Here is a 26,265-nt window from a genome sequence, read left to right on the forward strand (position 1 = left end):
TGTCTTGAGAAGTCAGAGTATGAAACAGTAAATATTGGAAAGTCCATCAAAAGACAGGAAAGACAGGGTTGGAGGGCGGAGGGCAGAGGAAGGGATGTAAGAGAGGAAAGGGTAAGGCTTAAGTTCTGTGATCATAAGAGTTTACATAGTTGTGTACAAAGGAACGTGGTTTACTATGAGAGAGAAGTACAGAGCAGCCCAGGTTAATACTAGAGAGATGTTAGCAAATGCTGACAGAACACAGGAACAGCAATCATCAGCCAGATGTATTCAAGATGAAAAACTTTAAATGGAAGCAGAGCATTGTATTTCATACTAGTAAAGGCCATGGTCATAAGAAAGTAAAACTAAAGAACTTTATGCATCAGAGTACGGCACTTTGAAATACATAAAGCATTCACAGTCAGATGGAAGACTAACACCTCTCCAAAGTCACAGCAAATAATCACAAGTTAAGTAGAGACTCAGAGGATGTAAGTAATGCAGTTAACAAGCTGGCTCTCTGTTCTGACTTGTTGACATGCGCTTATACACAGACTTGTAATTAAAATTTAAGTTCTATCACAAAATATGTAGTCTGTAGCTTTTTAAAGTTAGCAGTGTACCCTGGTATCTACTGTATGAGAATGTGTTGAGCTACTGTACTATTTTTTTTTTGAGTTACCTTATATTTTTAATGAATGCGCAGCACTCTGTAGGAAGGAGGCCTGTAATTTCTGAATCCATTTTCTGATTTACAGACATTTGGTTTGTTGTTGGTTTTACTTTGTTACAGGCATACTTGCTTTTACTATTTTATAAACATACGTAATTTCTATTACATATGTAATTTCTATTACAGAAGTTTTTTCTTACCTTTTCATTTTGATTGGACTTTTTGAAAACAGCCATTGAAGCCACTGAAAATTTCTGATACTAGGCTATAGGGGATGCTTAAACTAATATACAGGTTTTGGTTAGAAAGAAAATCAGCTGTTTCCTCTTGGGCCCTATTTCTGTTCTTGCCTTTCTGACTAAGGATGAGGGGATGGCTGTGCTTTATCTTTCTTCCCCTTCATGGCCAAATTTAAGAATCTTTTTTTGAGGACCCTTGAATCTGTGTTTTTAAAAAATTGGTTGTTAGTTTGCCATTCATGTTATTGGACCATTATTCTTCTGAAAAGTCCTCTTAATTTCAAATTGTGTAATCCCAGAACTGAAACCCCTTATTTTCATGAGCAGACTCAATGAATTTTAGAGTTCTCGGTTAAAAAAAATCTCCATATTGTAATTTAGAGATCTTTACTTTTTTTTTTTTTTTTTAAGATTTTATTTGATAGAGATCACAAGTAGTCAGAGAGGCAGGCAGAGAGAGAGGAGGAAGCAGGCTCCCTGCTGAGCAGAGAGCCCGATGTGGGGCTCGATCCCAGGACCCTGAGACCATGACCTGAGGCGAAGGCAGAGGCTTAACCCACTGAGCCAGCCAGGTGCCCCAGGGTTTTCTTTCAATGTCGTATTTTAGGACAGCATTGCGAAGACTAAATATTTCTAGGGGCTTACACTTCACCTGTTTAGTTGAGTACCTGTCTCAGTTCATGCTGTATGTCGTAACCGAACGCCATCTTGCCCTTCTTGGCAGGCCGTATCTACAAGTGCTTGTTTACTGGCTCCGTGAGCTCACTACTGACACTGCCACTGGACATGCTGTCCACGTGAGTACTTGTGAAGCTGGAAAGCTGCACAGAAGAGCTAGTGCTGGGTTTTCCTGCACGCTATTATTTGTTATAATTTGAAAAGTCCTTTTGTTTCGAGGACAAAGCGTAATTTATGTTTCTTACTCTGACAGTTATAGCTACAGTAGGAGTAGCTGACATATGTACGTGTTTGTTCTAAAACATACCTGTTTTAAAGACTGTTTTGTACGGTGGGACGATCTGTTAAGCAGGCTGCTGTGCGGTGTGAGACGCGCTATCATGTTCATGTGCCGAGAGTCACTTGAACATGTATTTTTTTTAACAGCATAGTCATTTGAATTCAAAGTTAGTTTTTAAATGTTTCTTGTGATTATTAGAATATGTACTAAAAACTTGTTCACTGTCATTATTTTACTGTATCTTAATTTGACATTAAGCATTGTTAACTGTTTTCTTGGGAAAGATGTGTTTTTATTACCGATGTCAGAATTAGAAATGCTGTAAATGATTAACTGTATCAAGATCATTAAATATTAAGCCTGCCAATTGCCAATGGTTGCACCTGTATTTGCTAAATCTTTTTTATCCAGCTGACCTTCAGTTTCTGACGGCTGTGTCAGTAAAGACAGAGAGTAATACAAAACCATCCCACGGAACAGAAGTATTCAGAGTATGTCACCATTAAAATAAGCCACAAGGCAAAAGAAGAGAGCAGAGGGGCATACTATATTTCTGATAGAAAAGGAAATAAGGAGGAGTTCTTTTAAGTCTCTTGCCTCTGCATCATTATTTTTAATCATGTTTCTAAATATTTAGAAACATTAGATGTATCTGTGACTTGGTTTTTCTGCTTGCTGGTAATACATTTTTGGGACAGGTCAGGTATTTCATTTCTGTCTGTCTTTAGGAGTGTAGGGAATAATAGATAAAAGGTTTTCACCTTGAGCTTATTTACATTAGAATTATTTTTTGTTCTTATTAATAAAGAACAGCTTTGATAAAGTAATGTTTAGATGTAGTCAGGGGCCTTAAAAGAGGGTGCTCTTAGCTGTGGCTGTGACAAAAAAGAGAAGCAGTAATTTAACACATTTGAAAGTTTGGAGCTAGTGTAAGAAGATAACCCTTTGTGTAAAAATACAGGCCTTTTGTGAAGTGATGCAGTAGAATCAAATAGGACGGCATTCCCATTTCTGGACATCAGGTTTTTATCTCAGCCATCCAGAACATGGTCTCAGTGTAGAAGGGTAAGAAGTTTGTCTTGAATGGCTCAGCTGCCATTCATTATTATGTCTTCGGCATATGACATCGCTCACCTCTGGCTGGCATTTCGGAATCGTGTACATCACAGAGATGCACATTGGAAGTAGCGAGAGAAGTCCGATAAGAGCAAGGGTGACTGCTAAGAATGGTGGATGTTTTATTTTAATATGTATAAGCTAATAAAAGAGCCATTTCACATAGGGTGTTCTTGTTCCGTTTAGTTCAGGCTAAAATTTTCTAAACCACAGTAGTTAACGAGTGTGTATGATAGCGGCCAGTCAGTATCTCAGTTGTTTAGAAAAGGAGACTTGAGTTCCGATCTTTGCAGTTTAATGAAGCAGAAATGCATTATTTTTCTAATGATTTCTGTTTTGATTGGCTATGTTAACATTTACCAAAGCCTAAATATGAAAAACAGGTGTTTATGGAAGGCATGTCAGTGAAATGCCAGACAAACAAGGTGTAGTATCCTGCTTCCCTACTCTCTTTACTGCTTGTCGGTGCAGCTGTTACCGTCTGGTTGTTGGGCAGATGTGATCACTTAGGCGATAGAATGAGGTAGTTGGTTGTAACAGAAGGAACCCTAGCATTCGAGCACAGTGTTTGTATCTGCAGGTTATTTGCCCAATGACTTTGGGCAAATCATTGGCCCTTTCTGAACCCATTTCCTCCTCTGTAAAGTGAGGAAGATCGTGCCTCAGGGCTTTGAGTGGGCTGTTTAAAAATTAAATTCACATATATACGTAAATACTATATATGAATTTTGAGTATTAGGTTAATGTATAGCAGAATTTTCACTAAAGCTCAGAGCTGTTGCTTGTCTTAGGTTGGCGGGCTCCCCTTCTGTGTCTAACCTGGTTGGTTAGTGGGCTACCGGCACTGCCTTCAGGAGACTGCTGGTTGGCACAAGAGGAACACCAGAGGCATGGCTGGGGATAGTGAAAAGAAATTATAAACGTGGTTTGGTTTTGTAATCCCATGCTGCATTTTTACAGTTTGAAGACTTGAGCCGGTTTTCCTGAAAACTAAAGTAGTTTAAAAAAACTACTTTAAAAGTACTTTAAAAGTAGTTTAAAAACCTAAGTAGTACCCTCCCAAAAAACCCAAGTAGTTTAACTAAACTACTTTTTTTAATGAGCAGTGTTTCATTTGCTCAGTAGTATTCATTTTATTTATGAAATTTTACTTTAAATTTTCTTAATATTATAGCAGCTGCATACATATCCTGTAGCTCAGTTCTTTAGATCATCTCTAGGCACAACATATCAATTAATTTTGCTTCAGAGCATACTGTCCCCAAAATTTACTGGCTTAAAACAGCAGAAATTTTATTGGCTCATAATTCAGGGCTCAGCAGTTTGGGCTGGGCTCAGCTGACGAGTCCATCTGTTGGGCTTTCCTCAGTTACTCAGGTATTTCCCTGTAGTTGGGTGGTCTGAGATGGCTCCGGCTGTGTGCCTCTGTTCTCTTCCGTGTGGCGTGTGCCCTCTCACGTCTCGGAGAGCCAGCAGGGCTTCTGTACATGTGCTCGCAGGGCAGCATTCCAGAAGGGTGACAGTTGAAGTTCACCAGCTCTCTTCTAGTCCCTAAACTCAGGCTGCCTCACGTTGGTCCAGGCAAGTCACAGAACCAGTCCAGATTCTAGGTGTGAGGGAAAAGATCTCTACAAAGGGCTTGTCACTGTTTAAAATCGTCATCAAACAGTTGTTATTGCTGATGACGAGTACGGAGTAGAAGCAGTGGGTATTTTAGTCTGAGGTTAACAAAGTTTTAATAACCTGGAGGGTTTCTTAGCATGGGAATGGTTAGATTCCTCTTTTGATTAGGATACATTTCAGGTCATATCTGTGGGCCACATTAATTCATTAAGTTTGGAACCAGTAGGCTGAGGTCTTTCAAATGGACCCCTCTCAGATTTTCTGTGGTGGAAGAGTCCTTCTGTTATGATAAAGGATTTTCTGAAGGCCACCAAGATTCTTGAGTTATCCTTGAATTATTCTGAAATCAGACATAGACTGGAGAAGGACAAGCCCCTTCCTTCCTCCTTGAGAGGAAAAGAACATAAGGTCTTTGGTGTTAGGATACTACAAGTATCATAACATAATTTGTCTATCTGAATTTGTTGAGGAACTAATAACATACTTATGATATATTTGCAGTTAGCATCAAAATTTAATCTGCTTTCCAAGTGATACCTAAAGTATATTATAGACTTCTTTGTCTTGCACGTTGCGTACTGAGTATCTCTTAGCTTGCTTGCTTTACATTGTCATTAGGTCTCTCTGGAGATTCTTCTTTTCTGATTTGCTGATTATCTTTATTTGTGTGGGTTATCAGCTAACCAAGTTTATTAAACTTGTGTGTAAAATAAGGATAAGGAAATTCTTAGGGTGGGTTGGACAGTCATTCACCTTTCATAAATTACATACATACTTGGCCTTTGTCAGTGTTTGGTTGCTTTTGGGTTTTGCCTTTTGCCTGCCTGTTTCTAAGCCATGTTCAAAGAATGGCTAGGTAGCTAATTTCTGTGTAGTTCTGATGTTATTCTTCACTTATTAAAATATAAATAGATATAATACAATATATAAATAAATATATTTGGCCAGCTTATAAGATAGATAGAATTTCCCCAGTCTCAGAAATGATTCTGAGAAACTGATTTTTACCCAGAAAATTATGACTCATTTTCTGGCTCTTCTTTCTGACATTGTAGTTTAAGATGAAATGTTGTTACCTTTGGTTTCTTAATTTTAAGTATTCTTTGGAGTAATTCTATATAATTTTTTTTTAATAGGGACAATTTATTGGCGGATTGTTTGCAGGGTTGTTTTGTGGTGACATGCACGCTGTGTGCATTCATCAGCCTTGTGTGGCTGCGAGAGCAGATCGTCCACGGGGGAGCTCCGATTTGGTTGGAGCATGCTGCTCCGCCCTTCAACGCAGCAGGGCACCACCAAAATGAGGTAACCCCTCTGTCCCTGAAGCAGTTCTGTTTGTGTAGGATATGGGAATTGCTGTCATTCTCTTGCGCCTCCTTGCAAAGCAGGATAGTGGAAGGTTTGGGAGATTAAGGGAGATGCAAAAGAACCGGAAGAAGGCACTTCTACTTTGCTTCTTAATTTTGGAGCGAGATCGGGAGCAGTGTTGGGGGTGTACTGAAGTGCTCTTTCAGCCCCATTGCCGGATTGACTGCTTCGTGCCGGCCTGTAAGCAAGCATACAGACTCCCCGGTGAAGATACCGACGTGCTGCAGGCCGCTGAGGAGGTGCCCTGCTTTCTGGGCTCATCACTTTCTTCTTACGCAAAATGCCTTGTGTTTGCTGCTCCCAGTAGCAACGGTACTAAAAGTAGAGTCAGGGGAACACTGTTACACAATCTGGTGCAGTTTCACTTTTTCTTTATGAGAGATGCATGCTTAATGTTAGATGCAGGAGCATTTGCTAGATGTGTTAAGAGAAAGAGGATTAGATAAATGACTTTTAGTGTCTTGCTTGCTGAGAAATTACTGGGCTGAAAATGTTAAGATTTAGCTATGTACAAAAACTATGCTTTGTAAAATTTTATTACAAAAAAATGACTCTAAGATACTCAATATGATAATTAACAACTTAATTTTTCATTTAAGGACCTTTTGCTGTGTCAGTGTGTAGTTCGATTTCCATCAGATTCTGCCATACTTTTTTCTTTACAGGGTTGAGTGTAACTTCATAGCAAATCACACATCTGAGAAATGAGACTAGAAAGAAAAGACACTTCTTAACCTAGTATTAATACTTTTATCATTGTATCTCATATTTTGAAGCATTAGTGCGTATTTTGAAATATTTAATGTTGCTCTTTTAGAATCTTCATTGACTCCAGGGCATTCACTGTTTTCCTTAACTATGTCTTTGCATTCATTGGGTAGGTAGCCAAACTCCATAAAAGCCTGAGGAACTGACAAAGTCCATACGGACAGGTTTACCTACTAAGCAGGAATTAGAAATTGTTTCCTTAACTGTTTAACGGATAACAGAGAATTAAGTTACAGATCTGTATGGGTATAAACAAATAGGTATGTAGGTAAATACGTCTTCATCCCTGAAGCAGTTGGTAAAGGCAGGAGATGCCTTTTGAAGAAGGATTATGGCCCAGAGTTGGTCGTGGGGTTTGAGTCTCATCATGAGCTGGCCCCCATCCCTGTGGTCCCTGCCCTCCAATGTGGCACATGTGCTAGAGTCTGAGTTCTGTTTCCCCAAAGTTAAAGAATGGAGACTGAACAGTACCAAAGACAGAAAGAAACAGAGAAGCCCAGAATGATCAAATAAAGTCACCACCAAGTGAGATGATGGCTGAGGAGCCAGAGGTCATCCTAAGAATGGCTGCCCAGGTCCAGGTTCCACGAGAGCTTCCTGGGGTTCCACCAGATAGCCTTGATGAAGACCTTGAGACCATTCCATGAAGGAATCCTCCCAACCCTATAGGCACAGGTTGCAGCTGGGCCCAGGGATGTCCTCAGACATTTACAGGAGCTTGCTATACAGTGGCTGAGAACTAGTGTTCACAGAGAGGAGCAGATTGTGGAGATGCTGGTGCAGAAGTAATTCTGGGTTGTCTTGCCTAAGCAGAGACGTCAGCCTGGGGTCAGAATCACCGGCTGAATCTCATTGCTCCCTTCTTGCTCAACCTACTTTTGGTGAAAAGTAACCAAAGTTCTCTTTGTTGCAAGATGCAACTGTGGTCATGGGAAATCTGAACCTTGGGTTTCTTTGAATTTGTTCTTGACTAGTTGTAATAAGATTAAGTCAGAACTTCTATCTGGACCTCTTTTTGGCTGAGGCAGCTCTAGTTCCAGAAGCTGAACTCCAGAAGGAGTTCCTCTGCCCTGTTGTTAAGACAGACAGCCTGCTGCTTGTTTTTACTCTGTTGAATGCCTTCTTTTTTGCACTTTGTGACATGTTTTAGTGTATTGTTTTTATGTATCCAGAGAGGTAGTGGCTTTAACTTTCTGAATTCTTGATTCTTGCTCTGCTGGCCTGAGTAGAAACTTCTGTAACTCTACCAGTAACTGGTTTGGGATGTGCCTGAAGTGTTAAAAGTTAGCCACATTTGTTGACCCATTTTCTGTAATACTTTGTAAAATCCCTAAATTATACTGAATGAATATACACTGTGAAGTGAGTTTATGTTCTCATATGCCGAGTAGATCCAAAATCAGATACTTGTAGAAAAGATAACTTTGAGAGTTTTTTTTTTTAATAGTTTGTGTTTATTTGCTAGTTTTGTTTTTTTTTTAACGGGAAGAGTGCAATTTGGAAATAGAATTGAGACAAGTTAGCTACATTTCTGGGCTCTTCTATCATTTTAGGCTCCAGCAGGAGGAAATGGTGCTGAAAATGTTGCCCCTGACCAGCCTGCTAACCCACCAGCTGAGAATGCGGTGGTGGGAGAAAACCCCGATGCCCAGGATGATCAGGCAGAAGAGGAGGAGGAGGACAATGAGGAGGAAGATGACGCGGGTGGGGAGGATGCAGCCGATGCCAACAACGGGGCTCAGGGTAATGGCTGCTGGCCCACGCTTACCCTTCCTTTGTGACCATGAGTCCATTTACAGTTTTCCTTGAGAAGGACTGGAGATTTCAAAATTTTGTGGGTTTGGAGTTCTATTTCTAACCTGTTTTTACTTTATTTTGCAGATGTGCATTTATGGATATACATAGGTGTAAATTTTTTTGTGTGTGAAGCAGGGCGCATTTTGTGTGTTATTTTTTTAAAGATTTTATTTATGTATCTGAGAGAAAGAGAGGACGAGAGCAGAGGAGAGTAGGTAGAGGGAGAAGGAGAAGTGGACGGACTCCTCGCCGAGCAGGGTGCTGGAGGCAGGGCTCGATCCCAGGACCCTGGGATGGTGACCTGAGCTGAAGGCAGATGCTTAACTGACTGGGCCACCCAGGCACCCCCCATTTTGTATTTTAAAATCCTGCTCTACACAGGACATTTATAGGGTGGATAGGAAGAAGTTATTTGTAAGTTGTACTGGACTTGAATATTTTTAAAGGAATTTGATACAGATTTCTTTATTCCCCTTCGTTTCTCTTGAAAAGCACAACTTTTAATATCAAAGAATTCTTGAAGTGTACACTGCAGGTCAGATGTCATTATGAAAACCATTTTCTCATTTTCTGGCAGTGTAACTCCAGAATGCAAAAGATGATCCAGGACTGTGCCCGCCAATCAGCTGGCAGTAACTCACCACCTCTGCTTGTCTCCTCCCGCCCCAGACTTTTCCTCCCCAGCGCTGCCCTGTCTCCATCCACTGGAGATCGCTGGGGGCTGAGTGGCTCCTGGGTGCCAGGCACTCCAACAGGTTCCTGCCTTCATGGAGCTCCTGGTCTAGTGAGGAAGCAGGAGCGCCCAAGGGCACAAACAACCTCGTTACACATTGTGATAAATGTGCGGGTCGCTCCGAGGATGCTGTTGGGAGAGTCTGTTCGAAACAAGATTCTCCAGGTCTAGCTCAGAGTAGGTGATACTTGAGGTGAGCCTGAGGGATCAGAACCAGCAAGTTGTGTACAGGGCCGAGGGGCCTTTGTAAGGGGCAGACGGTCTACGGGCAGGCGCTCCGAGAAGGTGGCCTGCTGCCACTCGTGCAGCCGTCCTTTCCTCCTCTTCGTCTAACACAGTAGCGCCCGATCGCGTAGCTTCTGTCTTCCACTTGTGCTCCACATAGCGCTCCCGGCGCTCTCCTGCTTTTGAAATCCGATCGTGGCTTTTCTGTTACACTAAAGAAACAAAATCCACATTTAACCTCCACCCCCCTACCACCCATGATCTGATCCTTGTCTGCCTTTCATATTGCATCTTCTACCTTTCCCTCCCCACCCCCAGAGAATTCTTGTTCCTTGGCTTCCTTGTTTTTCTTAAAATTGCCAGATTTGTTCCTCACTCAGAGCAGTTAAGTTTCCGCTTTCACATAACCCTATTTATTTCCTTTCTGGCACTTAACCACAATCTAGAATCACGTTCTGTGTGTTGTATTTATGTATTTGGGTTCTTATTACCTAACAAGCAAAGAATGTAGTTCAGCTTCTTATCGGCAGCTTACAAAACACCAAATTAAAAGCGTATGTTTTATTACTTATGGTTCAGGTTCCATCAGTAATCTTTCAACTACAATTCTGTTTCCAGATGACATGAACTGGAATGCTTTGGAGTGGGACCGAGCTGCAGAAGAGCTTACGTGGGAAAGAGTAAGATTCTTTTTATCATGCATTCTGGTGTTTTAACTTTAAACTGTGTTGAAGTTGGGCATGTTAGATGCATACACCAGTTTCATAGCTACATTCAGTGGAAGCTGTAGTAGAACTTTAGTTTCTAGAGAAAAGTGATGTGTTGTTGTGAAAATATTAAAAATATAATGTTGACTATTTTTCTATTTTCTGGCCTTTAATACAAACAAATTGTGGACTTCTGTAAAATGAAGTAACAATTTAAATTGAAATATTCTGATAGTGCAGTTGATATACCATGAAATCTTGGCTGGCTCCTTATTCAGTGTGAAAATTAAACCCATAATAGAACTGTTTTTACTTTATAATCGTATGATTTGGAGTAAAAGGTGGCCCAAGTATAAAATTCTAATAAACAAGCTTTTTACTCTCTGAAAATGATATGCTGTATTGGAAAGTAGTGGGTAAGGATTATGTTTAAATATAATTAAAAGTGAGCCTTTTTTTTAGATAGAATAAAAAATCCTGTTGTGTCTTGAACTTGTGCATATTGTTATTTATTTCAGATGCTAGGACTTGATGGATCGCTAGTTTTCCTAGTAAGTAAAGCTGATATTTTTTAATAGAGTTGTGACTTATTTAGCTGATATTTTTTAATAGAGTTGTGACTTAATAAATTTCAAATTTATAGTATGTCCACACTTTTTATAGTAAAGATCAGCATACCCTTTGATTTTTGATTACTGAAGAAAGTCTGTTTTGTGTATTGAAAATACTGGCAAAGAACAAATGTAATAGTATTTAAAAAGGTCATTATTAAGTACTTGATTTTTAAAAAAGAAAATGAAATACAGATTTAATAGTAGTTAAGAACTTGATCTTCTTTTAACCTTGCAGTGTTTAATGCTTTTCAGTGCTCACAGTGAGACCCAGTTTCACGTTAGGTTTCTACTGTTACCCAAACCTCACCTATCTTTACCTTATTAGCAAAGAGTACAAATTCAAAGGGGAGGAATAATTCTGTAAAGAACCTGTTCTTTAGGAGAAGTGATGCTGTTTCCAGGTTCTGTATTATAAAATCACTTGGGATTTTTAAGTGGCTTTGGGTGTCACGATAACTTAGCTACTGGTCGAAGAACCCTCCGCTGACTGAAACAGTAACTAAGGTAGCAGTCATCTTTGAGGTGATAACACATAACTGGGGGTGGTGGAGGAAAGGCCGAGAGAGAATGAGTATTCTAAGACCTCTACTGAAAAAACCAGGGTGCCATAGGCAGAAAAGGGACCAAGGAAGAGAAGTGACCTTGCAGAAGCCGTGAGAACAAAATGGACACTGGAAAGAAGCACTGTGTGGTTTATATTGATGTGGAGTTCTAGAATTAATGCAATTTTCCAATTTTCCTCCATTTAGAATTTTTTTTCCCCTCCATTTGGAATTTCTCAGCATCATTTGATTTAAATGAAATCTGGCTGTTATTTCTGAGAATCTATGTAGTTTGTAGTGGCATACTAATTTCTGAAGAGGAAATGTTTATGGATTGATTTTTTTTTCTTGCATGTAACATTATGAACTCGAATTTTACTAGGTTTAGTTTTATGAGCTATCTAATGAAAAATGAGAAGTTGCATGTAATGAAATCACAACATTATTGAGTGAAGATTTCAGTCTTAACTAAGTGGAGTAGTCCAGTTAGACATGGAAGAAGAATTGAATATGTTTTATTAATGCTCTTTTCCTTTAGGAACATGTCTTCTGGGTGGTGTCTCTAAACACATTATTCATTCTTGTTTTTGGTAAGTGGTGTTTATGATGCTGTTATTTATGGTAGTGTGATAGAAATTTAGTTTTCAAGGAGCCTTGTTACAGGTTTTGTTTTTGTTCTTAAACACTGGAATATGTGAAATGGTTGCAGATAGTCATCCTGTATAGGAAGGCCCCAGGTACACAGATACATTTCTTTCCCAAGCAACATTGACTACAGTTACCTACCATCTCTGCTTCTTTTGGGCATCTCCATCTGTTTTTATAGAAATTGACTTTAGGGGTGTCTGAGTGGCTTAGTTGGTTGAGCGTCTGCCTTCCACTCAGGTCATGATTCTGGGATCTTAGGACAGAGCCCCTGCCTGGGGGCTTCCCTGCTCAGTGGGAAGTCTGCTTCTCCCTCTCCCTCTGCCACTCCCCCTGCTTGTGCTCTCTCTCTCTCTCTCTCTTTCTCTCAAATAAATAAAATCTTAAAAAAAAAAAAGTTGATCTTAGACTGACTTGAGATTATGCAGCATCCTTTCCCTGGAACTAATTTTGTGCTGATTATCTATTTTCCCTTTGGCAGAAGATCTTGTTTCTTTTCTCAGAATCTTGACCAAGGCTTTACCAGAGACCCTGTCTTGGGAGCTGTCACTAGGGATAGATAGAAGCTTGAGGAGAGTGAACCTTTCCAAAGTTTGAAATCCCTGTAGAGCCAAATTCCAGTAAACTCAGAGTCACTTCCAAACCCTTTTCCCAATTGTGGCTGTGAGGATTCTTGTGACCACACAGGAGTCCCTGACGTTGGGACTAATCAGGGAAAGGAAGAGAGGGGTGGCAGGTTTTTCCCGCTTTGAGAAAGATAAAAGAAACTGAATCAAGCAAAACAATGTCTTAGAATTCAGTTCCTGCATCTCTCAAGGGAAAGAAAGTGGAAGTGTGATAGAATCAGACTCTTGTTAGATCGTACTACTACTATGAATTGTGTCTCTTAGAGACACCTCAGGCTACAGGTAGCTCTGTAGGAATGAACTTTGATAAATTCCTTTTTTATGCATATGAGTTAACCCTCATTCCTGCTGAGGAAGAGAAATAAAGATTTTCCAAGGTTTTTCCACTGGATTCCAAGTTACTTGCTTTGGGTTGGGGACCACATTGTGCCTTAAAAAGCAGTTGTTTTCAACAGGAAACCATGTAGTCAAAAACTGAATTATGTAAATGAGAATGAGACAAAAAATTAATTTCTGAATATTACCTATAAAAGAACAAAATAAATTTACAGGTGTCTTGTTTAAACAAAATTATCTTGAAAAAGTTCCATTAATTCTTAATTTTTAGTAGCTATTTAAGATGGTGCGAGTTAATAGGAAACTCCTTTTGCGCAGGGGGCGGGGGCAAACACGCAGATTATTCTGCCTGCGTTTTCATTATGTGAAATAGTTGGTCAGTCTAGAGTGTGCGTCTGTTTTTGGTTCTTGCCAGATTTTGAGAGGAAAAAGTGATCTGTAGATTTAGTCTTTGTTCTTAGAAGAAAAGCTTAATGCTAAATTAATGTTCGGAGGAAAAAGTCACCTTTAACACGTGAATTGTAGTGGGGCACCTGGCTGGCTCAGTCAGAGGAGCATGCAGCTGTTGATCTTGGAGTTAAGAGTTCAAGCCCCACGTCGGGTGTAGAGATTATTTAAAAAAAAAAAAAAAAGAACTTTAAAAAAAAAAGAAAAAACCCCACATGAATTATAGAAAAGATAATTAACATTTATGTAAAGCACATCACATCTTAAGTAAATTTGTTTCCTAATCCAGCCTCCTAAACTTATATACTATGAAGAAGTAATCTTCGTAAATCTGTATTATACTTAGGATCTTTTGAAATGAACCAAGCTGTTTTCCTCTTTTTAGGAGTATATTTTCCCTTAAAGGTGAATGGTCATTGGGATTAAGCACACTCCTGTTTCTTTCCTACTTGGGTTGCTGTGTTGGAATTTTCCACTTGCATATTTGGAGTCTTGTGGTCATGTACTTTGCAGAATTATAAACTTAAAATGTGGCTATCTCCTAATAGAAGGGAATGTTACTGAGAAAGTGACCTTAATTTCAGGAAACTTAATCTGATGGTTGCTGTGTAATGGGATAGAAAGGGATTGTTAAAAATTGGTGCTCAGGTTAATATTTTCCTATGTAAATAGAGTTGGAACTTGAAAACTTGCCTTTCCCGGGGGCCAATTTGAGTCATCCTCAGAGTTGGGTGAGACAACAAAATAGGAAAATTCTGCAAATAGTTTTTTCTTACTCATTAAGAATTTCTTGTGTTTTATAATACACATAATATTACACATAATATATTAGTAAAATGTGTGTATGATTTATAAATTTCAATATGTTGGGAATACTTGTTCAGAAAAATTTGTACCCATGGAATACTTGATTAAAAAGGTTTGGTGGCCAGATCCCTATGGATTCACTCTGACTTTTGTCTTAATGATTGAATCCCCCTCCCCGCTTTTCTTATAATCTATGCTGTTCAATTAATTTTGCCATAAGGAAGCCACAATTAAATTTTATTTTTAAAAAGTAAAATTTTATTAACATGACACAAAGACTTGAAGAAAAGAGACTATAAAAATTTTTACTATGAAAATGTTAAGGATATTTTTTTCATTTAACTGTAGTAGTAGTATTACACCATACTAAATTGAGCAGAATTGGGACGCCTGGGTGGCTCAGTTGGTTAAGCAGCTGCCTTCGGCTCAGGTCATGATCCCAGCGTCCTGGGATGGAGTCCCACATCGGGGTCCTTGCTTGACGGGAGCCTGCTTCTCCCTCTGCCTCTGCCTGCCATTCTGTCTGCCTGTGCTCGCTCTCTCTCTCTCTCTCTCTCTCTCTCTCACAAATAAATAAAATCTTAAAAAAAAAATTAAAAAAAATAAATTTAGCAGAATTTAGTATTTCCTAACAACTCTTCATATTAAAAATTCCTAGATTATCTCAAATGTCATTTTACAGTTGGTTTGAATGAGGATCCAGATCTGCACGTTACTTTCGGTTAAGTTTAAGTTCCTCTTGATCTAGAATGGTCTTCTCTTTGCTCCCTTCATCTACTCCTACCCTATTTTGCCATTGATTTGTTGAAGTGACAAGTCAGCTGTCTGTCTTGCATTCTACATTTGTCTGAATTGCTTCCTGTACGATGTCCACTACCTCGGTCTTTTGTCTCCATATTTCCTTTAAACTGGAGGGTCTAAGTAACATCTTAGTTACCCTGAACCTGTTTGTTCAGAAGAAGCGAGACAGGTATGCAGTCCTTTACCCCAGTTACCAGTTTTCAGGGTAAACAATTGATGTGCTATTTCCAGGGGTGAGGAAAGTGTTATTCCTTATGTTTTCTTTTTTCCCTTTGTGTTTTTTGCTTTTGGCTTTCCCCTTTTTGAGTATTATGAACTCATGGATTTTTTTTTTTTAAGATTTTATTTATTTATTTGACTGACAGATCACAAGTAGGCAGAGAGAGAAGTAGGCTTCCCGGCAAGCAGAGAGCCCGATGTGGGGCTCGATCCCAGGACCCTGAGATCATGACCTGACCCAAAGGCAGAGGCTTAACCCACTGAGCCACCCAGGCGCCCCGAACTCATGGATTTTTAAAGCATTCTGTGTGTTTCCATCCATTTTGGTCATTCTTTGAGGCTCATATCATTCTTTCCTTGGCCAGTAAGACCCTCTTCATGACGGTTCCGGTCCTTTTGTCATGAGCGTATTAGACCTTGATATCTTTGTTCTCTGGTTAAGGAGGATGTCCTAGGCAGTGCATTTTTGGCCCCAGTTCTGGAATCTTCCATTTCTCCAAAAAGCCCTGGTTTCTTTTACTGTGGATTGGTACTGGGAGTGTTCATTGTTTTGATTTTGAAGTTTTCATTTAATTTTTCTCCCCCTTTTAGCATTTTGCCCTTACCACATTGGTCATTTCTCCCTTGTTGGTTTGGGATTTGAAGAACACGTGAGTATAATACTTTTACAAGCTTACTTTCATTACTTGCCCTCAAACTTGATGTTTGTTGAGTAAATGATAGTGTTGTAAAGAGTTACGTCATCTCTCAGTTTGCCTTATGCAAAGCAATGGTTACCCAACATGAGCTCATTCTTTTTTTTCAAACTAACAGTCCCTCAAGACATAGTAGGTCATGTTGCCAGCTAAGAAAAATGTGTTCTGAATCCTATGGTACATTGCCTTCCTGTTGGGCAGGCCAAAGGCATGCTACTGGCAAGTTCTCTTATAGGCTGATTTTTGACCCATTCTGTTAACTTGCTCCCTTTTCTCCCTTTTCCTCAGCTTTCCCATAGTGATTTAGAAAAGTAATAGTATATCAGTCAAGTTAAAAAAAAAAAAGGGTCTGTTTTGGAATGATGGGCTACAGTGTTTTCTAAAGAATTTAATTTTGACATTTTGTTCTTGTTTTTAGATAGATAAATATTTGAATGGTCAAACCTACAACTGTTTTACAGGGGCTCCAGAAAGAACAGTCTTTTAAGGAAATCTGACATTTCTGGAATGTTCTGTTCAGTTTGTGTACGTGAATCCTGAAAGATCACATTCTGAAGTGTTCTGAAAGAGCAAGGAGATGTGTTCCAGTATTTAATGTAGCTCTCAGTTTTCATTGAACACAAGAACTTGGAAAGTTCAGATAACATGCTTTGATAAATTTGAATTTCCAAACTATCAACCCTTGCTGTCAGAAATTTAGGAACCTAAAAGATTTGTCATTGTCCAGATTTGTACTTTCTCTAAGCTGAAAATGGAATGGATTTGGAGAACAAGGGAAACTTAAAGTCATTCCTGGGGTAGGAGGTGAGGTGGCTGAGACTTACCTGGCAGGTGGGCTGCTGGGACGGTGTGCTGCTGCTTTCATTGCTCAGCCTGCAGTCCCCCGCAGGATGGAGTAGGTGCAGACTAGTGTAGTGCAGCTTTTGTTTGCGTAAAATTTAAATCACTGTATTCTGCCGGCTTGAGTAGATTGCTAACAGTGGGAGAATCTGGTTTGCAGAGATGTCGTTCAAAGGGACTTCATAGTTGTCTAGTTGTAAGTTGCTGGGACAGTTCACTTTGAGTCTGCTCAGATCGTTTAATACATTGTTAAGCTGGGAGGGAGGCCGTATGGTAAAATTAAATTCTATTTATTTTTATTTCTAGGTCCAAGCATCTCATTTTGAAGGTCTAATCACAACCATTGTTGGGTATATACTTTTAGCAATAACACTGATTATTTGCCACGTATCCTTTAATGAACTAATAACATGGATGTTTGGTGGTATTATTATTCACACCAAAGAGTTGTTCCTGATAGGGACAAAACTGTTTCTCTTCTGTCCTTTCAGTAAAAGTCGTAGCTATTTGTAGTGAGGATGAGGGCAGATGAAGTATGAAATTAATTCTGTCAGATAATATGTGTTGCCTAAATAAGTACCTGTTTCTTTGTACCTTTAAATGCTCGATTTTTTCCTTGACTAGATGCTATAGGGCTTGGCAACTCTTGTTAAATTTCATAGGTCTCGTCGTTTGCTGGGAGTCTGCTATATTGTTGTTAAGGTAATTCCTGTTAGAAGTTAAAACTGGAAATAATTTCTCCCCATTTGGATGGTATTTGACGGGTTTTGTTTTTACTTAAGGTTTCTTTGTTAGTGGTGGTAGAGATTGGAGTGTTCCCTCTCATTTGTGGCTGGTGGCTGGATATCTGTTCCCTGGTAAGTTTATTTTTCGTTAAGATATAGTCAAATAATGTAAAGGTGTCGAAAAGGGAGGTCCTTAGAATGAATTTCTTTTAAAGGAAACTCTGTGTGATAATAATTTGCTTTGTTTCCCCCCTGAGAATGGATCATTGTGAAGTCTTAATGTTACTAATTTTTTTTTTTAAAGATTTTATTTATTTCTTTGACAGAGAGAGATCACAAGAAGGCAGAGAGGCAGGCAGAGAGAGAGGGAGAAGCAGGCTCCCTGCTGAGCAGAGAGCCCGATGTGGGGCTCGATCCCAGGACCCCGAGATCATGACCTGAGCTGAAGGCAGAGGCTTAAACCACTGAGCTACCCAGGCGCCCCATTAATGTTACTAATTTTTGAGTACCTGATATTTTTTGAGGCGTTGTGAAAATTTTTGATGTTAGAATATTTTGACTAGAACCTTTCTAGTAACCAGTGAAAATTTTCTTACTCATTTTACTCTTCTTAATTTTACAGTAATTTCAAGACATTATACACATAAGGAGAACAATCTGATAAGAACAGTCTTTGTAATAATAAGTAAATTCAACTCTAACCATTTCTTTTAACTAAGATGATCAGTCCTGATTATAATTTTTAGTTGCTGTCAGTGGTAATCAGGTTTTGACTTTTCAAAAATATTTTTTATGTAGAAAAGCTGCCTTTGGTTCTGAGATAACATTTTCACCTGTACCTTACTATTAAAACTTGTCGGGGGGGTGGGGTGCCTGGATGGCGCGGTCTTTTACGCATCTGACTCTTGGTTTTGGCTCAGGTCTGGATCTCAGGGTCTAGAGATCAAACCCAGTGTGGGGCTCCATGCTCAGTGAGGGGACCGCTTTAAGAGTCTCTCTCTCGCTTTGTCCTTCCCTCCTGTGCTCTCTCTTTCTCTGTCTTTAAAAGAAAAAGAAAAAATTTTGTCATGAATGCAGACGTGTAACCATGTAAAGGAGATACTTTTTTTCCCTAAGATATGTTTGTTTATTAGAGTGCACACAGCAGGGAGGGGCCGAAGGAGAGGGAGAGAGAAACCCAAGCAGACTTGGCGACAAGTGCAAAGTGCAACGTGGAGCCCAATGCGGGCTTGATCTCATGATCCTGAGATCAGACCTGAGCCAAAACTAAGAGTCAGATGCCCATCCAACTGTGCCACTCAGGCACACCTGAAAGAAGTTATTGTTAACCAAAAATGGTTCTTCTCAGTAGCAGCAGTATTAAAGTTCTTATTTACCAATTGCTTCATCAGTTTTCTTATAGTTAAAATGTCAAATTGTCATTATACATTTTTGACATAGTATCCAGCCTTACTTATATTTCTTGGACACCATGAAATGGCATTGAAAGAACTGGAGTCCTAGAACATCATAACCCACGCACATGGTGATTTATTCACTTCCTGGAAGATGGAGATGTTAATTTGGCAAATGTGAGCGGTACACCTCTCTCTCACCTGTTCTGTCTTGATTTAGGAAATGTTTGATGCTACCCTGAAAGATCGAGAACTGAGCTTTCAGTCGGCTCCAGGTACTACCATGTTTCTGCATTGGCTAGTGGGAATGGTGTATGTGTTCTACTTTGCCTCCTTCATCCTGTTGCTGAGAGAGGTAAGTTCTGCAGGGAAATGCCAACACTGTAAATTTATGGAAAGTACTTTTGTTTTAACTGCAAGTCGTACATCAAGGGCTAATGATGATTTCCTGACTAATTTTCTCTGTTATTTAGTCTAAGAGATAGATAGTTTGATAGATGAGTCTGGCTTTTTAAGATTTTATTTATTTGTTTGACAGAGAGAGACATAGTGAGAGGGGGAACACAAGCAGAGGGAGTGGGAGAGAGAGAAGCAGGCTTCCCACTGAGCAGGGAGCCCGATCCCGGACTTGATCCTAGGACTCTGGGGTCATGACTCGAGCTGAAGGCAGACACTTAATGACTAAGCCACCCAGGCGCCCTGAGTTTGACTTTATTTCTTTAACTTCTTTTTAGTTATTTGTCTCAAAAATGGACAAGTTTTAATATTTCTGTATATAATTAGTTATGAGTTTGAAAGATGAGTAGATTAAGGGAAAAAACTAAAAGTACTTGCTTTACTTGATAGTTATTGTGACCATCCTCTCATACCAGTTCTTGGAATTTTATGTGATGTGAGTCTGTCTTGGACTCCATTTAAGGAAATACAGTACTGGAAATACCCAAAGCAGGGAATATGGTTTTGCAGGATCAAAACGCAAAATACATAGTCAAACACCTTAAGCATGGAATTACAGTGAGGGGCCTTTATGATTCCAGTTCGCTTGCCTGATGGGTACCAGTTCTCATCCTGTTTTTAGAATATAGTCCTGGGGCGCCTAGGTGGCTCAGTGGGTTAAAGCCTCGGCCTTTGGCTCAGGTCATGATCTCCGGGTCCTGGGATCGAGTCAGCGTCTGGCTCTCTGCTCAGCAGGGAGCCTGCTTCCCCAACCCCTCTCTCTCTGCCTGCCTCTCTGCCTACTTGTGATCTCTGTCTATCAAATAAATAAATAAAATCTTAAAAAAAAAAATACTTCTCACCTCAGAGACTTAGATTTCTTGACAAATTGCACTTACTAAATTTTTTTCATTGAATGATTAAAAGCACCAAAGACATCAAACACAAGATGGTTTCTGTACATGTTCTGATTTAGGAACTTGTTTTCATAGGAAAACCCTGTGAATTTCCTGGGGCCCATTTTATTAAGAAGCTAAAATTTTAAGAATCTATTTTTATGTTAATATTTTAGCTCATATTACAGAGTCTGAAGATATTGGTATTTATAGCATTTGAAATACATTTGCAGGTACTTCGACCTGGTGTCTTATGGTTTCTAAGGAATTTGAATGATCCAGATTTTAATCCAGTACAAGAAATGATCCATTTGCCCATTTATAGGCATCTCCGAAGATTTATTTTGTCAGTGGTAAGCATACCTTTTTATTGTTTTTTAAGTAAAGTGTGTTACCCTTTTGTTTTGTTGGGGGTGTTTTGGTCAGGGATTGGTAAAGTAGATCTATTGAATAAATTTATGTTTATCAAAGCTTGTAGAACTTTGTTGTCAAATAGTTTTATTTGTTACTTTGATAAAGTAAATAAAATGTTTGCTAAGACAAAAATGTCCTCCAGTTCTTAAGTAGTGTAATTGCCAAATTATGGGTTTTAGAATTCCATTTCATTTGCATTGGAGAAGTGGAGATTTGTTAATAGCTTTTACATTAAACTCTTTAACAGAACTATGTCAAAGCTTATTCCCTGCCTGGAAGGAAAAATTACCTAGTTAAAACTAAGTTTTTCCAAAATAAAATTTAAAAAGCAGTCTTATGCCCTTTGGAAAATTTGTAGCCACTAATATGGGTCACGTCTTACAATACTTGCAGGTGATTTAAGTTGCAGACAGTTCTGGTGCTTTGTTATAAGTTTCTGACTCTCCTCACACACCATGCAGTGATTATCCTTTGTGGCTCCTGTTTGAGCCCTGGTGTTCTAGAGAGAGAGGAGCAGCCTCCCTAGGAATGCATTCTGTCCACAGAGTGACCCAGGTTTAGTGTGTGGAGTGAGAACACTCTGGACCCTGGGTGGGTGTAGACTTGGATTGTGTGTTGGTTGGGTATGTTCAGAGTGCTTGTCTCTCATGGGAGTGACTTATAGTGCTGTCATGTCTTTTGTCTTACTGCAGATTGTCTTTGGCTCCATTGTCCTTCTGATGCTTTGGCTTCCTATACGTATAATTAAGAGTCTGCTGCCCAATTTTCTTCCATACAATGTCATGCTCTACAGGTGAGTTTTTGAAATTTGGAAGCTTTACTAAGTTCTGTTGATACCCGTTCATTTCTTAACAGATACTGGGAATCATTTGATAGTTGCATTTTGCCATTTTAGATTATATAAGCATTAGTTTAACATTTACATTTTGCAAAGGAAGACTTACTTTTCTGTAAATGAAGTGCACATTTGTTCATCATTGAAATGTTTACCATACCTAACGAGAGCACGTTAGCCACAAACATCTTTATATGAAAAGCACATCATATACACCACAATTGTGTATTTAACTATAGATTAAAAATAAGACATAAGGCTTACAGATGTAAAATCTTTTTGATTTAAAAGTTTAAGTCACCTAGAAACCTATGTTCTACCACTTCTCCTTTATTCCTTTTTTTAGTGACTTGCATTATCCTTTCAGTTACCTGAACAGAAATCTGCTGGGAAATTGGGTTTCTTCCTCAGATTTCTTTTCTTTTTTCAAGATTTTATTTATTTGAGAGACAGAGAACACAAGCAGGGGGAGCAGCAGGGGGAGAAGGAAAAGTAGGGCTTAATCCTAAGACCCTGGGATCATGATCTGACTGAAGGCAGATGCTTAACCAGCTGAGCACCCAGGCACCCCAGTTTCTTCCTCAGATTTGTTTCTCATTGGGCTTTAAATCTTTTAAATCTCGTTTTTTAAAAAAGATTTATTTATTTTCAAGAGAGAGCAAGCATGCTAGTGAGGGACGGGGCAGAGGAAGAGGGGGAGAGAGAACCTCAAGCACACTCCCTGCTAAGTGTGGAGTCCCACACGGGTTTGGCCCCAGGACCCTGAGATCGTGACCTGAGCTGAAGTCAGAAGTCGGACACTTACCCAACTGTGCCACCCAAGCACCCCGAGTCTCATTTTTAAAGCTCTCTTATCTAATCCAACTTGGTATGCCACTTACTTATGCCACTTACTTCCTTAGTTTAGGCCTTCCTCTTTTTCTCCTTTTCTAACCCATCCTTAACACCCTACCTTTTCCTCCGTAATCTCCGTGATAATGTCTGGGTCATTTAGAGAGACCTGCAAGCCTTGGTGTAATCTCACAATGACTTTCCAGCGTCTGGTCCCAGCATTGTCTAACTTGAACTCTGCTCTCCAGCCATACTCCCTTCCATTAAGTCTCCCTAAAAAACAATAGCTAAAATACTTAGCTATTTCTCTTTTTTCCCTTTCTGTTTGTAGTAACCTCCCCCATGTTTGCCTGGCAAGCTTTTGTTATCTTTCCTCAAAATCCAAATTAAGGTTTTATTCTCTGAGTTTTTCCCTGAAGTATATCATCACTCCCTCCTTATGTACTTGGATCTGGTCATGGAACCAGGGAAGCACAGGTTTTGGCTTTAGGTATTGTTAAGATAGACCCATTTTGGTAGTCAGTTATACCTAGAAGTTTAGCAAAGTTTTTGAACTACATAGTGGTTTTTATTCTATTCTTCCATTAAAAATAATTGAGGACCTATGATATGCCTGGTACTTTCCTGTGTACTAGGTATATAACAGTGAACAAAACAGAATCAAGAAAATTCCATTCTTGTGGAGCTTATGTGATGGGGAGACAGCCATAAAAACAGATAAAAGATAGTGAGGTGTATCAGGGGTCATAAATAGTATGGGGGAAAAATGAAGCAGACAAAGGGAGTAGAGAGAATGGTCAGAATGGGGTTATAACTTAGAAGTGATTGATGACCTGGAGAGGGGACAGTTGAGGAAGCTGTGAAGTAGGTGATAAGGGAGTGAGCCATGTGGTTTCCTGGAGGTAGAGTGTCCTTGCAGGTGGTTGGGCAAGTGCAGCGACATTGAGGTCTGTCGGAGGAGCAGCAGGAAGGCCATTCTGGCCGGAGTAGAAGAAGGAAAGCATGGTAGTTGGCTGTGAGGTCAGAAAGGTCATGGAAAGTCAGATCCTAGAGAGGCTCATAAGCCAGTGTAAGCACTTTGGCTTTAACTTGAGTGATTTAGGGAGTTCTTGGAAAGGTTGGTATAGAAGAGTGATCTGATGCATGTTACCAAGTGTCACCGTGGCTGCTCTGATGAGAAGAGACTGGCTCAGGGTAGCCAGGGCAGGAGCAGGAAGCCAGCTGGGAGGATAGTGCAGCGATCCTGGTGAGAGGTAAGGGTAGTTGAGGTGAAGAAAGTGGCAGTGGGGGTCATGAGAAGTGAGATTTAGGGTAGTCTTAGGGTCCACTCAACAGGACTCTGGCTGTTCGAGTGTAGAGTGAAAAAAAGGCAGTCAGGGATCCACGTTTCTGTCCTGAGCACCTGGAAAGATGGAGTTGCCATTTACTGAGGTGCGGAAGGCTGTGGGGGAGCAGGATTAAAAGAGAAGAGGAGAAATTTGCTAATGATCAATTTAAGATGTCTCAAGTCTGTAGGAGACACCGAGTTGGCGCTTTGGATATGAAGTTGGGAGTTAGGGAAGATGTCTGAGTGGTACGTAGACATTCACAGAAATGTGGTATTTTAAGCCACAGGAGTTTGTATTTGTCCAGAGAGCATGCGTAGATGAGAGGAGAGAGGACAGAGCCTGGGGCCCTCCGTTGTCTCCAGCCCAGGGAGCTGAAGGGCTGCTAACAGATCTAGAAAGACATCTAGTGAGAAAGTGTTCTGAGGGGCATGGAGTGACCAGCTGTGTGACATGCCGCTTGCAGTACTGCAAGTGAGGTGGGCACGAGACTGATCACCAGATTTAACAACACCAAGGTCGTTGGTGACCTTGTGGGGAACAGTTTTGGAGGAGTCGGAGGGGGAAGCTTTGCTGGCTTCAAGGGAGAGTGGGGGGGAGGTAATAACGGGTGAGTTCGTAAGGCGATCTTGAAGGAGTTTTGCCCATCAGATGTTTAACATTGATACAGTTATAATGGGAAAATAGATCACAGTGTAAATTATAACTGTTTGTAATTGTCTTAGTGATGCTCCAGTGAGTGAACTGTCCCTTGAGCTACTTCTGCTTCAGGTGGTCTTGCCAGCGCTGCTCGAACAGGGACACACGCGGCAGTGGCTGAAGGGGCTTGTGCGAGCGTGGACGGTCACCGCCGGATACTTGCTGTAAGTGGGCCGTGGTAGCCCTTCTGATGGAGTGTGTTCCATGGCCCACTCCGGAAATGTAGTTTTAAGAAGAGACCATCGGTGGTATCTGCAGGTTGTATATAATACTTCTTTTAATTAATTCTCCATTTTTCTTATGTTTCTAATTATTGTCTGTTCTTTTATGGAGAATGTGTGCATGTTTTTACCCTCTTACAGAGGTTTGGTTCTGGCCCAGGTTCTTTGATTTCATTACACAGGGTGTAAGTAAACATTTTTTTCAGTGCATTAAAAGCAAACCAACTTAATCCTGGTTTTTTATTTTACTTTAAGATTTTATTTATTTAAAAGAGAGCGGTGGGCGGGGGCGGTGAAGGAGGGGGAGAAGCAGACTCTCTGCCAAGCAGGGAGTCCCAACAGGGGCTGCATCCCAGGGCCCCCGGGATCATGACCTGAGCTAAAGGCAGATGCTTAACTAACTGAGCCACCCAGGTGCCCCATCCCTGATTATTTTAGAAGCCTTATCCTGGCAGGAGGTTTCTCGGGCATTCAGTCAACATGTTGCCTTTATTTTTTTCAAGTTTCCATGTTACATACTTATTTTTAAAGTTGAATCTTTGTAATTTAAATGTTTCTTTCATAAAATTTGTGGCATTCTGCGGAGACCTTACTGTGAAATGTGCATCTGGTTGTATTGGATTAAGCAGGTGCCCTTCTTTGCCTGCCCCAAGCTGCTCCCTCCGCCACTACATGTTTGCCATGACTGACGTGCGCTCTGGAGGGTGTAGCCGAGCTCACGCCACAGCGGACACAGTAGCTCAGCTGAATTCTGGGGAATTGTGGACATTAACATTTAATTAGGAAAGGTTTGCCTTTTTTTTTTTTTTTTAAAGATTTATTTATTTATTTGACAGACAGAAATCACAAGGAGGCAGAGAGGCAGGCAGAGAGAGAGAGGAGGAAGCAGGCTCCCTGCTGAGCAGAGAGCCTGACGCGAGGCTCGATCCCAGGACCCTGGGATCATGACCTGAGCTGAAGGCAGAGGTTTTAACCCACTGAGCCACCCAGGTGCCCCGAAAGGTTTGCTTTAAAGCAGGTACCAACATTTAGACCACAATGAGGTGTTTAATACTGCTGTGTACAGATACTACTTGTACATTTTCTACTGTAAGTAATAATAAGAAAGTTAAGTCTCTTTCTGCTGTTTTATTCTGATCAAGTGAGAATGTACTTTTTCCACAGGGATCTTCATTCCTATTTATTGGGAGACCAGGAAGAAAATGAGAACAGTGCAAATCAACAAGTTAACAATAATCAGCATGCTCGAAATAACAACGCTATTCCCGTGGTGGGCGAAGGCCTGCATGCAGCCCACCAAGCCATACTCCAGCAGGGAGGGCCTGTTGGCTTTCAGCCTTATCGCCGGCCTTTAAATTTTCCACTCAGGGTAGGTACTGTAAGTTAAGCAGAAGTCAAGTTTTTTCAAATTCCTTTTGAGAAATTGGTGCTGTTATTAGTGCTGTTAGCATGTAGTCCTCTATATAGACATATCTTACAGTCTCCTGACAAGAACCCCTAGTCCTCCCATTAGCAGGAGAATATATGTAAATGTCAGAGAACTTTATCAGATTTTGGAGATGGATCATAGGGGTTGAGATTCTGTGTGCTTTTGCTCCCTGTTTGAAAGTAGCAGTGTTGAAGACGCTAGTGAAAATAAGAAATTAACGTTACTGATCTATGTCCGCTATGTGTCCAGAGCTGGAATGGGCATTCTAATGTTTTTCCCATTTACTGTCCATCCCACTAC

General features: G+C 40.2%; 1 protein-coding gene across 4 annotated transcripts in view; it reads left to right on the forward strand.

Annotated features, from left to right (window-relative positions):
- The window catches only part of MARCHF6 (membrane associated ring-CH-type finger 6), a 77,146-nt gene that overhangs the window by 30,204 nt on the left and 20,677 nt on the right, over positions 1-26,265 (forward strand). For all 4 annotated transcript variants that reach the window (XM_032861869.1, XM_032861871.1, XM_032861868.1 and 1 more), the window contains exons 5-19: positions 1,619-1,691; positions 5,728-5,896; positions 8,281-8,470; positions 10,101-10,162; positions 10,708-10,740; positions 11,884-11,935; positions 15,818-15,876; positions 17,068-17,148; positions 17,395-17,463; positions 17,544-17,618; positions 19,101-19,235; positions 20,445-20,564; positions 21,318-21,418; positions 24,342-24,479; positions 25,701-25,905. In XM_032861869.1, the coding sequence (XP_032717760.1) occupies positions 1,619-1,691; positions 5,728-5,896; positions 8,281-8,470; positions 10,101-10,162; positions 10,708-10,740; positions 11,884-11,935; positions 15,818-15,876; positions 17,068-17,148; positions 17,395-17,463; positions 17,544-17,618; positions 19,101-19,235; positions 20,445-20,564; positions 21,318-21,418; positions 24,342-24,479; positions 25,701-25,905 (1,562 nt within the window). The remainder of the gene's footprint in view (positions 1-1,618; positions 1,692-5,727; positions 5,897-8,280; positions 8,471-10,100; positions 10,163-10,707; positions 10,741-11,883; positions 11,936-15,817; positions 15,877-17,067; positions 17,149-17,394; positions 17,464-17,543; positions 17,619-19,100; positions 19,236-20,444; positions 20,565-21,317; positions 21,419-24,341; positions 24,480-25,700; positions 25,906-26,265) is intronic.

The sequence above is a fragment of the Lontra canadensis genome, unplaced genomic scaffold (assembly GCF_010015895.1).
Source record: "Lontra canadensis isolate GAN:19392208 unplaced genomic scaffold, GSC_riverotter_1.0 scaffold22, whole genome shotgun sequence".
NCBI classification, from domain to species: domain Eukaryota; kingdom Metazoa; phylum Chordata; class Mammalia; order Carnivora; family Mustelidae; genus Lontra; species Lontra canadensis.